At 39.7% G+C, this 15,533-nt stretch overlaps 1 protein-coding gene across 2 annotated transcripts in view; it reads right to left on the reverse strand.

The window, feature by feature from the left end:
- The window catches only part of EML5 (EMAP like 5), a 294,191-nt gene that overhangs the window by 168,652 nt on the left and 110,006 nt on the right, over window positions 1-15,533 (reverse strand). For both annotated transcript variants that reach the window (XM_026651428.1, XM_026651427.1), the window contains exons 11-14: window positions 13,715-13,882; window positions 9,031-9,137; window positions 8,506-8,624; window positions 1,501-1,687 (exon numbers count right to left, since the gene is read on the reverse strand). In XM_026651428.1, the coding sequence (XP_026507213.1) occupies window positions 1,501-1,687; window positions 8,506-8,624; window positions 9,031-9,137; window positions 13,715-13,882 (581 nt within the window). The remainder of the gene's footprint in view (window positions 1-1,500; window positions 1,688-8,505; window positions 8,625-9,030; window positions 9,138-13,714; window positions 13,883-15,533) is intronic.

Here is a 15,533-nt window from a genome sequence, read left to right on the forward strand (position 1 = left end):
ATAGTATTTTTCAATTCACCTCATACAAGAACTGTAGTGCAATCTCTTTATCATGAAAGTGTAACTTACAAATGTAGACTTTTTTTTTGTTACATAACTGCACTCAAAAACAAAACAGTGTAAAACTTTAGAGCCTACAAGTCGACTCAGTCCTACTTCTTGTTCAGCCAATTGCTAAGACAAACAAATTTGTTTACATTTATGGGAGATAATGCTGCCAGCTTCTTATTTACAATGTCACCTAACAGTGAGAACAGGCATTCACATGGCACTTTTGTAGCCGGCTTTGCAAGGTCAAGGTATTTACGTACCAGATATGCTAAACATTCGTATGCCCCTTCATGCTTCGGCCATCATTCCAGAGAACATGCTTCCATGCCGATGATGCTCATTAAAAAAATAATGCATTAAGTAAGTTTGTGACTGAACTCCTTGGGGGAGAATTGTATGTCTTCTACTCTGTTTTACCCACATTCTGCTATATATTTCATGTATCATCAGGTAGCCGTGTTAGTCTATATCCACAAAAACAACAAGGAGTCTGGTGGCACCTTAAAGACTAACAGAAAGTGGGTTTTTTACCCACGAAAGCTTATACCCAAATAAATCTGTTAGTCTTTCAGGTGCTACCAGACTTCTTCTTGTTTTTATATATTTCATGTTATAGCAGTCTCGGATGATGACCCAGCAAATTTTCGTGTTAAGAACATTTTCACAGCAGATTGGTACCTTCTTTGCGTTTTGTCAAATGTGAGATTTCTAAGGATAGATACAGCACTCGACCCAAGGTTTAAGAATCTGAAGTGCCTTCCAAAATCTGAAAGAGACGAGGAGTGGAGCATGCTTTGAGAAGTCTTAAAAGAGCAACACTCTGATGCGGAAACTACAGAACTCGAACCAACAAAAAAGACATTGTAAACAAGACGTGAGCAGCATTATCTCGTGCAAATTGTAACCAAACTTGTCTGAGTGACTGGCTGAAGTAGGACTGAGTGGACTTGTAGGTTCTAAAGTTTTACATTGTTTTATTTTTGAATGCAGTTATTTTTTGTATATAATTCTACATTTGCAAGTTCAATTTTCATTATAAAGAGATTGCACTACAGTACTTGTATTAGGTGAATTGAAAAATACTATTTCTTTTGTTTTTTACAGTGCAAATATTTGTAATCAAAAATAAATATAAAGTGAGCACTGTACACATTGTATTCTGTAATTGAAATCAATATATTTGAAAATGTAGAAAACATCCAAAAATATTTAAATAAATGGTATTCTATTATTGTTTAACAGTGCGATTAATCGCGATTAATTTTTTTAATCGCTTGGCAGCCCTAGAAAAAAGCTGAGGTTCTCAATTTTTAGACCTCTCTCTGTCCCCAACACAATTTCAAAAATTCACCTGCATATTTGTAAACTGCAAAATCCTAAATATGCATGTGTAAATTTACTAAAGTACTGTAACTTCAAATTTCTAATGCATATAAACATGTATCCTACCTGGCCTGTTGCCACGTAGTCCTTTAAGGGATGAATAGCAAGGCAAAGAATGTCATCATCATGACCCAGATAAAAGCGCTGCGTGTTCTGCTGCCGATTGTATACTACGCCCACTGCTGCAACATGGTATACAATTTCACCAGTCTGAGTGTAAAATAGATTACTCCGACAATCATAACCTCTGTAACTAATTAAAAAAATAGTTTTTAGATCAAGATCACAAGCATAGATGCTAAGTAGATAACAATATAAAAACAATCAGGACACATTTAATTCTTAAATTAGGTAACACCTCAGAAATGATATACCAAGTACTACATAGGAGTATTAAAAATGATTCACATCTCTATTCCCAAAGAATACCATTTTACAAATTTCAAATAATATGCAAAGATCATTACATCTACCCTTAACTTGAAAGAGAACGTTTATTAACAGTAATGCTTTACAAGAAGTTTAGAACAGAAAGTAAAGACTAATATTGTTTTCCAAATGAAACTGCAGGGGGAATTTAGTTAGACTGCATGCAATTGTACAGGTTGGAATTTGTCTGGAATACCAGGCTTAACATTTTCTTTCTACATCACAAGTGGCCAAGATCCTGGGTGAATTTGGTCAGGAGTTTTCAGTCAAAATGATTTTTCAATGGAAAATGCATTTTCTTTCAGGTTGGTTCAACCCAGATCAAAACATTTCAGTTTGTTGAACTGAGCTAAAACATTTTGTTTTGAATCAGTTTAGTGTTCAACTGCACCTGCCTGTGGTACTGCAGTGTTTCATGCCTCATTCTCTCTTAAAGGCTAGGGTTTGGGGCTGGACTTCATCTCTCTTGAGGCACCACAGTTTCTCTTTTAACCCAACTGTGTGGTGCATCGTGGGAGTCATGTGACTGTGGCTGCATCATGGGAGATGTAGTCCAGTTGATAAGGAAAAATGAAAGCATGAGGCACCCAAAATACAACTCCCAGAACGAAATGCAACAGCACAGGCAGATGCAGTTGTCCAAAAGACTCAAAATAAAGCATTTAGTTTCAATGAACATGTCAAAACAAATCATTTTTGCCATCTCAAAATCTAAATCTTTGGAACTTTTCTTTCAAAGATTTGGATATTTCAAATTTTTGTCCTGATTTGACACAAAAACAAATATTGAAATATTAGAATTTCTCACAGGACAGAAATTCTGCTTTTCATTTAGCGCTAGTCTTTGGTTTTGAGTGTAGCTCATGATTCAGTAGGTGGCACTTTGGTTGACTTCTGGGTCAAAACAATACTCCATCAGCAAAGGGCTCCATTACCACAATGCTGGAGTATTGTTTTGAGCCAGTAGTCAACCAAAGTGCCACCTACCGATTCATGCAGTACTGAGGAGTTGCAGTACCTGCGTTACTTCTTGCAGTATCAAGGAGTTTTTTGGAGTCTATCATTCAAGTAGTGAGCCAAAACCTACTTAGTCTGTGAAATCTAAGAGGATCGCAGAACAAAATAATATGATGACTCCAGGCAGTATATCTGTGTCATGATCAGAAATAAAAATATCTTTACTGTAAGTACATACCAAAAAAAAATGACATGAAGGATTTATCATGCCATCAGAATCCCAAAACATCTACTGGCTGTATCCTTCCCAATGTCAAAGATCCTTTTGCCATCACCAATCTGATGGCTGGCTCCTCCCAGAGGAATTCCTCCTGACACCTATTCAAGGATGCCTCCCCTCTTCACTTTCTCATTCCAGAAACCCACTTTGACTCCTTTGCTTAGGCTGGCTCCATTGCTCTTTATCTAGCTCGGTAAGTATGCCATAGCCATCACTGTGCACAATCATGGCTTTTACTACCATCATTATGCTGATGATTCACAAATCTACCCCTCTATTGATAAGTTATCTCCCATCATCCAATGTAGTATCTTGGTCTTCTTTCTGACATCTCTTTGTGGATGTCCACTTGGCATCTTAAGCTCAGCATAACCAAAACTGAGCATTTGACCTTTCCTCACAAGTCCTTCCCTCTGCTCCCACTCTCTATCACCATGGTCAACGCTATCATCACCCCAGTCTTTCAGGCCCACAACCTAGGTGTCATTTTTCACTTGGTCTTCTCATTGCACCCACACATTCAAGCCATTTATAAATCTTGCCTCTTTTTCGTGGGCAACATCTCTGAAATCAAGCCTTTCCTCTGACTACAAACTGAAAACTCACATCCTTTTATCATCATTTCATGCCTTCCCTATTACAACTTTTCTTCACTCCTCCAATCTATTTAGAATGCTGCTGCTGAAATAATCTTTGAGGTTTGTCACTCTGACCAAATCAACCTCCTCTTTACGTTTCCTCCACTGGCTACTCATTCAGCTCCACATCAAACACAAGCCTCTTGTTTTAAACTTTAAGGACATTCATAACTTAATCCCATTGTAGCTATCTGATCTAGTTACCAATAGTGATCCACCAGCATTCCCAGCCTTTGTCTCCCAAAAGTTAGCTTCTCCATTAAATATCTCCATGCTTACTCCCATGACAGTTATCTGTAATTATGATTTAAGTTTGTATACTATAACATCAGAAGGCAATCTGTCTTATTTGAATCACTGACACTCATTACAGATAACACACAGTGAGGCTACCTGCCTCATTGTAAAGTGACTATTCACAGTCAGCAGGAGAGGCACATTCAGTAAATATGTAAAGTTCTTTTGTAAAGCAGACTTAAGCATACAACTCAGAGCAACATGTTGATTTATGTTTTGAGCATCCATTGCTCTCAAATACTTGTGAAGAAACACTTATATAACTTCATGAACAATTTTACATCTTCTGTAGATCCAACAAGGAGAGGTTATTTAACAGCAGTCACTATAGTTCTTGGAGAATACTGACTCTACATATTCATGCTGTGGAGATGTGCTGTCAGCACTGCCCAGCTTTGGAAACTTCTGTGCCCACTGAACAGTGCATGAACAACCCACAGCAGACCCTTAACTCCCTGACTCCAGGACTTGCTCCTCACTTTGCTTTCTGTTTAAAGATAGAAGAAAGCAGATAAAAAACAACATTATTTGGTCCCGCCCCCCCAAGTTTCTGAAGCCACCATAAAAGGCCCAGGAATGTATGAAAAAGAATGTATTGGAAAAAAATTATAGCTACAAGATATATAAAACGTAAGCTATTAATAAAAAGTGTCTGTAGTGGCTTGGAGTGGTCCCTCCCTGTCAGTGTCAGAGGGAGACCACTTCGACTCGCTACGCCACCTAGCACCTGAGAGCTGATCAACAGGGGATTAGCAAAGTAAGTCAGTAAAGAGTCTAGGGCGCTGGCCCCTCATGACAGGACAATTGGCAGCCTTTAGCCCAGCCCCCTGGCAGGGGCGGAAAACCACCACAATCAGGCTCAGGCCCTCTGGGCCGGGCAGAGCAATAACAGTCTGGCTGGAGCAGGCAGCAAGCAGGTCAGGCTCCGCCCTCTAAGCAGCGCAGAGCAATAGTACACAGTCAGGCTCAAGACCTCTCAGAGGGCCGAGAAAAAGAAGTCTATGACCCACCTCCTTGGCTGGGCAGACAGCAAACAACTGCAGGCCATTCGGCCTATGGTGGGTGGGCTGCCAACCCAGGGTGGGGTTGGCAGCAGTGGGTAGGGGGACCCAGGCCCACCCTAGGGACCAGGGCCCTAACAGTGGCAGGAAATCCTGCCACTGGGTCAGCGGGGATCCTGCCAAAACATGCTGACCATGGTTTCAGCAACACAACCGGACTACTGTCTGGTTTCCCTGGGCTACTTCCTACCCATACCTGTTCGTAGGGCTTAATCACTCATGGGCCCTCAGGCTCCTTGGGATACTCCGCCACTGGCAGTTCCAGCAGCTCCTCAGGGTATTTGCCTGGCAGCAGCTCTTCCTGGTATTACTTCAGAAGTAAGGGTTGATAGAGCTCAGTCGCTGGTTCAGGGGCCAGCAACAAGGCAGCAACATCTGACTCCTTCCCTGGCTCTCCCTCAACTGAGCTGGAGGCTCTGCCTCTTATACTTCTTGTTCAGCCTGGCTCTGCCCACCCCGGGGCGGGGAGTCCTCCCTGTCAGAGTCAGAGGGAGGCCACTCTGCCTCGCTACAGTGTTTTAGTGCAAAACAGTTTAGAGATGGTTGGAAATTTGAACCAGAATTTGGTGAATCAGACTCAGTAATGGAACAATCCTACCCAGAGCACAGTCTCCTATCTATTTGTCAGACTCTGACACAAACAACTCCAATGAATGGTTTACAGTTGATGAATGATAACGTGGTCCAAAAGTGACTAGATGAAACCAAAGGAATCAAGCAGGAGGATCAGCAAGATGAAACTCCAGAACCCAATGACCTAGAGAAGGATGAGCTGGAGCTGGATTCTGAGAGACTCCTTGGGACCATTAAAGAAAAGCAGCCATACAGACTGGAGTGTAGGTACAATATGTACCATAAACAAAGCACCACAAAATAAATGGACAGCTGCACACTGAATTAGCTGAAGTTGCCAAATCATCTTCAAGTAATGTTTCAAGTACAACATACATAAGTGAGGCTATATGGAGGTGACAAAGGTATGGGTTGTCAAGTCAGTTGACTTGCAAGTCACTTGCAAAAGAAAAAAATAACCTCCTCGTAAAATGAATATTTACAAAAACTGATTGCTGCTATCTTGGCATCTAGAACAAGCTGAAGAGCCAACATGATCCCAAATTTGTGAACACTAGGTTTCAAGTTACATATTGACTCAAACATGGGCAATATTAATAAATGCCTTGTCCAAAGGTTATTAATAAACAATTGAATAAGACTGGTCCCAAAACCAATCCCTGAGGAATTCCACTAGTAACCTCTCTCCAGTCTGATACCTCACCTTAGCCAGTTCCTTATCCATCTTACAATTCTAGTACCGATCCCCATCTTCTCTAATTTAACAAATACTTTCCTATGTGGTACTGTGTCAAATTCTTGACTGAAGTCCAAATATATTAGACGTACTGCATTTCCCTTATCTAAGAAATCAGTTATTTTTTCAAGAATGGAAATCAGGTAGTCTGGCATGATCTACCTTTGGTACATCCATGTTACATTACATCCCCTTTACCATTCATCTAATTATTCTTTCCTTAATAATTTGTTCTAAAGCCTTGCATACTACTGAGATAAGATAACCAGAATTGTAATTTCCCAGATCACTTCTTTTCCCTTTCTTAAATATAGATATCACATTAGCTATTCTCCAGTCAAATGGTACTACTCGTAAATAAAGAATTATTAAACATCCTTGCTACCAAACTAGCAAACCCATGTGCCAGTGCTTTCTGTATTCCATGATGAAAGATATCCAATTCCCCTGATTTGAGCACACTAAGCTCTAAGTTTTCCTTCCACCTTAGATGTGGTGATTTTCATTTCTAGCACTCATTTCCTTCAGCCGTATTGCCTTCATGCACATGTTCCATGTTAGCATCCTTATTGATAACTGAGGTCAAATATTCATTTAGTTTTGGGGCTATACCTAGATTACCTTTGAACTCCTTCGCATCCACACGGCATAGCAGCCCAACCACACCCTTAGTTATTCTCTTTTTATTTATATAACTAAAAAACCTCAATATTTATTTTAATTTCCTTGGCAAGAGCTAATTCAGTTTGACTTGTAGCAAATTTCAATGACATTTTCTAACCTTCACAATGTAGCTTTCTTTGCAGATCAACCCCTTTTTCCATTTCCTACAGGGTCTCTGTTTACTTCTAATAACCTTTTTGACGTGGTTATTCATCTAACTTGGTTCACAACTTTCCTTACAAGTTTTTTCCTTTGCTGGGGATGCCAATTTCAGATAATTTTTGAATAACTGATTTGAAGAAATGTCATGCCTCCTACACATTTGAGTCCTTGAGTTGTTCAGTCCAGTTGACTTCTTTGATTAATTCCCTTAATTTCCCAAAGTCTGCTTTTTTAAAATCATTTCAGAAACCAACCCTAGAGGAAATCTCTAAAAGGTGTTTAGTGGCATTTAGGATGGCGAGCATCAGTGTCTCATTTGACAAAATTTGCACAGTATCATCATAACCTTCGTAATATGCATTTATCAAACCTCACAAAGCAGATTTCCATTCTGCCACAGAGTCATCGTTTGGTAGGAAGTGCAATATTAGTTGGTTTCCATATACTTCCTTAAAATTTTTTTGTTTAATACAGGGAGGAAGTTATATTTCTGCCTATTATTCTAATGTAATAACTATAATATTTTTCTTAATTCCCTCCACTTCCCTTCTTTTAATAGAAATACTTTCAGTTATGAAAAATAATGGGGAAAATTACTATTAATCCTGAAAAAATATTCAGATATAGCCCAGGTTCAAGACTTCAATGAGTTTTAACAATTTGGGAAGTATGAAGTATTATTCAGTTACTGAGTTTATTAGATTCAAAAAAGATGTGAAACTGGGTATGAAGTTTCTTAAAGGGCCAATTTTGAATTAAATTCCTAAATTAATACATTTACTTGTAAATTCTCCAAAAATTAGTTCTTTATTCAAAGAGTATGTGCTGAATTTTGGGGAGGACATGCTATATTTTTCTTAGATAACAAAGAGGCTGATACCCTGCTTTAAGTAGAAAACTCAACTCAGTCTTAACTATAGAGTCACTGGTAAAGCCAGAGAAAGAGAGATTCATTCCCAGAAGCAAAAAAATATGGTAAGTGACATTCAAGTCTTATATTTGGAAAGCACTATAAAATAATGACACACCAACTGAGTTACCAGTAGGAATTTCATGGTGTAATCTAGCTGGGCAGCAAAACCACTGCAGTATATAAATTTAGTTTAAAGACTTGTGTGGCTGTAAAAAGTGTCTAAAATACAGCATCTGATCTTAATAATTTTCACTTGGTTCATCACATATTTAAATCTTACATTTATATATTTGTTGCCACAACTTTATAACAGAAAATGAATCTTTCCAGGCTGCTTTTAGAGAAAACTCAATTTTTCATACCCATGGACAAAGTGTAATCTTATACTGTTCCCTGGAGCTCTCTCTCTTCTTTTAGAAGCTGCACTTTTTCGTTTTTCTTTGCATTGCTCTTTAAGCTGAGGTAGATCTTCTTTGTAAACCTTTATGAAAGAGTACACATACATATAAACAAATATGTTTTCAGGAAGAACAAGTATCTAAGAAATAAACCTATAGATCAGCTCAGTTTCAGAATGGCACATTGACATTACTGCAAACATTTGCAATGACTGTAGCCAACTGGGCATACAATTTGTTTTTAAATTACAAACAATACAGCATGATATGAAGTGTTGTGAATACATCCAGTCACTGAGCTTTCTGTTGTCTTTGAATGTGTCAGCTACTGGCAATGGGCCAAATCCTAACATCCTTGCTCAATTTCTATTCAGTCCTTACTCAGGTAAAACTCCCATTGACTTCAGCGCTTTTCTTGAGAAAGGACCAAGTAAACCCTTGGGAAATATTTCAGGATTTGTCCCTGTGCCATTAAAACTCAAGTCTTACCTGTCGACGGTATGTGATCTGAGTCTCTTGTTCAATTTCAGAGTCTAGCTCTGGAACATCAGATTGATCTGAATCTGATTCATCACTGTTAGAATCAACCAGACTTTCTGTGATCAAGAAAACCAAAACGTAGATGGAAACAATTAATTAAAATAGTACATGGTTCAGAAAAATACTGCAACACTTCTGGCTTATGCCTGACTGCTGATATTTACTACAACATGAGCTACTAAACCATGATAAGATCATCTGAAATTATCATCAGTTCTCTTAATATAACAGTACTTTCAAATTTGGACTGCTTGCTTTTTTCTTCCTTTTTGATAGCTAGGCTTCACATATTAAACTCACTTCACAGGCAGTGTGGTCCAGTGGACAGGGCACTTGACTGGAAGCCCTGGATTCCATTCTTGGCTCTGTGAATGAGCTGCTAAGTGAACCTGGGCAAGATGTGTCTGTACCTTAGCTTCCCCTACTGATGACCTCTTGTGGTCCCTTCCAGCCCTACATTTCTCTGTTTCTATAATATGTATGCACAAAAGCAGGTTTTTGTAGATACAAGTTTATTCACCTTTGAATATTGGACCCAGTGCATCATATTTACTTTTGGGAGCAGATTTCAGAGGCATGGGTCCTCCACTGACAATGTCTTGTTACCAGATATGTAAAGTTTAAATTCTGGAGCCAACAGTGAGAATGACCCAACAGATTTTAACTTCAGTGGTGGTTCAAGAGCAGAAAGCCCCTTTCACATAAATGGATCTTAGATCATTGAGGGATCATAACAAAGAAAGTGAATTACACACAAATGTAGACATATACATACTACAGAGAACTGGTGATACGTGCCTGAGATTCTGAAACACATTGGTGAAGACTAATGTTACATTTGCAACTGTTCATGTTATTAGATACTTCCCCATATTATTAGATTCACTTCTGTCTTACTGCAAATGAGCTCTAATCAATTCACTCACATCCATTCTCATTTCCATGAGGTATTGTAAAAGCACAAAGATCTCAGTATCAGAGGGTCACAGGTGGGGGCTGCCCCATATTGCCGCCTGCGGGATCAAATGTAGTATTGCAGGTGTCCCTTTCCTTAGTCCACAAGTTAGGGCTGTGTGGTTGGAACAGAGCGGACTGTGCCATAAGCTTGGAGTTAAATAATAGCAAATTCAGAATCTGTCTGCACCTTTAAATAAACAAATGAAACCTCAAAGGCAAGCACTTAGTTGCAGTGCTAGAAGGCAAGACCCTGACCTGGCCCTGGGGTTCTGGGCTAGCACTGAAAATCTCATCTGTCCCAGTCTCACCCAGTTCTGACCCTGAGTATTAGCAAACAAGCCTTCTTAACTGGCCTGCTGGCTCTTGATTGGTCAGTGTCCCCTCTTAGCCCTGCAAACCTCTGGAGGACTGTGCCTTGTTGATAGCCCAGCCTGAGCAAGGAAGTATTCAGGGTGATGCCTCCACCAGGGGGACAGGGAAGGCCTGACAGGCTCCATCAGATGGAGTTTGATCAAATGCACATTTAAGTCATCTGATTATTGGTGGCACTGCCAGAAAAGCATATAATTTGTCTTTCCTAACAGCTGTACGTACATACTGAATAGGATGGGAACTTAGTTGCAACCTTGTAGGGGTCCCAGTTGTGAGAATGTGAGGAAAAAAGAGGAAATATTCATCACTCCTTTTTTGGATTTCTCTGAGAAAGTAAGCAATCAATAGAATCTAAAATTGCCATTAAAGCCAACAAAACCAGCATGAATATTTTATTTCTGCCCACTGACAGAAAGAGCCTATCAGTCAGAAAATACTGCCTCCATACTAAAACCATACTCAAAATCACACTGCTAGGCACAGGGATCAAAGATATATATATGAGAAGGATGCATCTAGAGTTGCTCAAAAAGCACATTTTCAGCCACAGAAAGCAAGGGACTATCAAGTAGCTTAAACTGAGCTCTCCTAGCATATCAAAATCACCTTACTAAATGTAATCATGCAGAATGGCATACATTTTGTGCATAGTTTTAATTAACAGTTGTATTGTATAAGCATTATTTGACAAGGTGGAACGATTTAAATCAAGGCAATTTAAATAATGGATTTTAATTGAGATCTGCTGATGAAAAATGCTATGCAAGAGAGCACTATTATTATTAATTATTACTACTATTATTTAAATCTCCTGACTAAAAAAAATATTAAATCAGTTGTGCAATCTAATTTGAAAATCTGTGCTATTGCAATTTCAGATTAAAATTGAATGAACTAATATTAAATACTGATTTTTAAAAACTGATTTATTTCAGTGTCACTATTACTAAGGTATTTTATTTGAATTGGACAAATTTCTAGAGGAAAAAACAATGTAGCACAATTGTTTTGCCATGATACCCTTCCAAATAGCAACTTTTTCCTACCCACGATTACCTTTTATTCTTAAGCATAAAGGCCTACATTTTCAAAAGTGAGTGCTGATTTTGGGTACCTCAACTTGTAGGCTCCTGTCTTGAGACACCTTAAAGAAGCCTAATTTTCATAATCACTGAACACTTACCCTTTGAAATTCAGGCAACCTTTGAAGGTCTCAAGTTGAGCACCCAGAAACTGAGTTGCCCCAAATCAGTAGTAACTTTTGAAAATTTAAAACAAAAACTCTTCAAATTAAGATACTCTTATATTGACTTTAATGGGACTATTCATATATGTAATGATAAGCATGGGCATAAATGTTTGTGGGATTCAGACCATGAACTATAAAATATTTATTAGACGATTAACTGACAGGTCTATGAGCGGTTGGGAGAGAGAGACAGAAAAAACTGTCCTCTGTATGTGCCCTGAGCAATAAGACGTGGGAATGAGATCAGCTAGATCTAAAACTTTAATGAATATTCTCAAAAAACAATGTTACTAAACAATTACGAAATTCTAATTAAAAGAGTAAGTATAAAACATCCACTTTTTCAGCATACCACTACAAAATAAGAATGTATTAAAACAAGGCAATTTAAATAAAAGCCTGATATAATTAAAAGAATGGTTTTTTGGAAATTCATTATTTGTATCAAGATCATACACTATATACAATACCATATTATATTTATTTGCAAAATAATTAATTAAACATGCTTTTGGGACAAAAAAGTTCTCGTCTCAAGACTACAACTCAATTCTCGACGTGTCCCATTTAGCCTAGTTTATAGATATATAAAGAAACCCCTTGTAAAACTGTTAAATAAAAGTCATTGATATAGTGCATTAATGTTGACATAGATAAATAAAGCTCCAGTCCTGCAAGGACTTAGGCACATGTTTTACTTTATGGACTGTGAGTAAAGTTAAGCACATGTATCTTTGCAGGATTGAGGCCTAAATCTGATCTTTAACTCTAATTATGCAAGTTAGAGATGGGATACTTGAAGGGCCCATAGCTTGCTTCTGTTCTAAACTGAGAGCCTTGATTGAGAAATCTCAAACACACGAGTTAATGCTTTAGAATTTAAATAATTAAATTGATGCATGTTAAATCTTACGTCACTGATTACATACTCAATGAAAGCATATTATTACACATTTCCTCAAGTAACTAAAATAATTCATTTGCAAATACGGTGGCCAACTTTCTAATTTGTGAAAACCGGACACTGAGCACTGGAATCTCCCCCACTTCCTGTTCGGCCTTTTCCCCAGAGGCCCTGCCACTTGCTCCACCTCTTCCTCTTGAGGCCCCAGCCCCTGCTCCTCTTCCTCCCCCCCACCATCACTCGCTGCTCTCTCCACTGCCCTCCCCTTGCCAGCTAAGCAGGGCTCAAGGGGTGACTGGGGCAGGACACCGGAGAGAGAGCCAGGCTCCGGGGTGGAGAGGTGAGTGGGGCAGGACGGGGGAGGGAGAGCTACGCTCCAGGGGTGGAGAGGTGAGTGGGGCAGGGCGGGGAAGGAAGAGCCATGCCCCGGGGGTGGAGAGGTGAGTGGGGCAGGGCAGGTAAGGGAGAGCTGCGCTCTGGGGGTGGGAGGGTAACCGGGGCTGGGCAGGGAAGGGAGAGCCACACTCTGGGGGTGGAGGGGTGAGTGGGCCAGGACAGAGCAGGGAGACCCATGCTCTGGGATGGAGAGGTGAGTGGGGCAGGACAGGGCAGGGAGAGCCACACTCGGCGCAGGATGGGAGAGCCGCTAGTACCTCTCTCTGTTGGAGCCATTCCAGAGTGCTCCGCTGCTCCTCCAGATTCCAACAGCAGCTGCTGCTTTTTCTCACCTCCCGGTGGTGGAGACCAGGGACTGCAGGTAATCGGGCTTTTAGTGTCCAGTCAGCAGTGTGACTGGACACTGCCAGGCTCCCTTTTCGACTGGACTTTCCAATCGAAAAACGACCTTGCAACCCTATTACAATTCTGGTATGTTTATAGTGGTGATGCTTAAAACTCTTCAATATTGTCTTTGCACTTACAGGACACGAGGAAAGTGATGAGTATATTTGCCAAATCTCTCTCTACTTATAATAGGAAGTATCAACAAATATTGGGGTTATGTTATTAGCTACCTCAGGCAACTGCAAAATTTTAAGGATGATCAATGCATAAGGTTAGATAATTCTGAATATGTATAAATTATTTTGATACTTATATTAACCTTTTTCACCTTTTTTTTTTAAACATAAAAGAATGTTATGCACTCTCACCTTGGGGTGCTATGTGAATAGCATCCTTCAGCTTCCGTTCAGGAATGAATTTCCACTGGAAGACAGAATGATCAGCTCCACCAATAGAAACAACCCACTGATGATCATGTGACCATCTGACATTTGTCACATGAGCTGAATGCCCAAGATATTTTTTAAACTTTGCTCCTAGAACAAGGGCGTGGGGAGAAGGGGAAGAAAGCATTTTCAGTGTATTCAGAATAAATCTTTCAAAAGCACAATGATTTAAAAACAGGGAACATTTCTATACAATGTGTGAAAAAATAACCATTAAGCTTTAAGTAAAAAAAAAATCTGCTCACTAGATGCCACCAATCTGGATAACTAGAATTCCATTTGCTCTGCTTTGTAACAGGAAGATGGATCGATAAAGAGTCACAAAATTATGATACCATTCCCAGCCTCTAATCCGCCTAATTTTACTTTCATGCACCAGTTAATAACAGATGAAAAAGCAGAGGCAGAAAGGAAGGAGGGACATGGTAGGCTTTCATGAAGTTTACTACATTAGAATCACTTTCCCTGCCATCACAGGGTGGCATTTTAATTTTTATTTACACATATTTAATTGGGGTCCCCTCACTGGGCTATCTGAAAGCTTAGAGTGCCAGCTCCCACTTTTCCCATTGAAAAGCTTTGAGTGTTAAGCAATTCTTGCCAGGCATACTCATCACTACTATTACATCTGGTTAGCTCTGTTACCAAATCCTGCATAACAAACTCAAAATTCAGATATATGTCAAAAAGAAATTGGCTTCACAGAACTCATTGAAGGCATTCTCATTATTTCTATTCAGCAGGTTCATTTGCTGTTTAATTAGTCATGCTCAAAACTGCTTAAAAGAAGGAGAAAGCTGGTTTCTTTTAGATTTTCTGAAAATTCTTCTTAGGACAGGGTTTTTGGTTTATCTCACTTAGCAACTAGCAAAAGCCTTAAGGCTATCAAAAGAAAAAAAATCTGAAGGACTTCTTAAACTGTGTTTGCAAAAGGGAATAAGGCAAAATAGCATTAGATATTCATGCCATTGTTGAGTGGCACAAACTCATGGTAAAATTTTATTTCTATAATAGCACAAAGGTTATATGAACTTGCCTAATGTTTGTCTTCAAGCCCATTAGGTAGGTCACACTGTTAAAGCCAGGGCCATCCTGAGGGGGGCCCAGGACCTAGGGCGGAAGTGACCAACCCGTCACTTCTGGGACTGACCACGCTGGCCAATCGCACTAGCCTGCAGGGCCCCTCAAAGCGCAGGGCCAGAGCAGTTGCCCCAATTCGCTGTACCCAAGGGACGGCTCTGGTTATAGCTTGAATTAAAAAACATCAGAGAGTATGTGACCCTTAAAGAACTAGTTGATTGTAAAGTAAGTGCAGATTTACATGAGGATTCTGAGGATGTATCTAGGGCTCTAGGATCAGTTATCTGTTTCTCAAGTATCCGTAGATCATTAAGTTGTATTTCATGGATAAATTAAAGGACTCAAATCATCCTACAGTATCTAAAAAATTCAAAAGTAGTAAAAAAAATTGATTCCTTTTGATACAGATTTCTTACACGATCTAACCATAGGTAAGGCTACCATTATGTCACCAAGGTCACGGAATCCATGACTTCGATAGACCTCCATGACATTTTCTGCCCCGGGACTGGAGCTCCCAGCCAGCCCTGCTCCCGCAGCTCCCAGACCCTGCCCTGGTGGGGGGACTCCTCACAACTGTCTAGCTGCGGCGGGCAACGGGGGGGGACTCTCCACAGCTGCCCAGCCGCAGTGGGGGGACTGGCGGACCCTGCAGCTGTCC

This window comes from Terrapene carolina, unplaced genomic scaffold, assembly GCF_002925995.2.
Source record: "Terrapene carolina triunguis isolate 2854851 unplaced genomic scaffold, T_m_triunguis-2.0 Scaffold96, whole genome shotgun sequence".
Classification (NCBI taxonomy): Eukaryota; Metazoa; Chordata; order Testudines; family Emydidae; genus Terrapene; species Terrapene triunguis.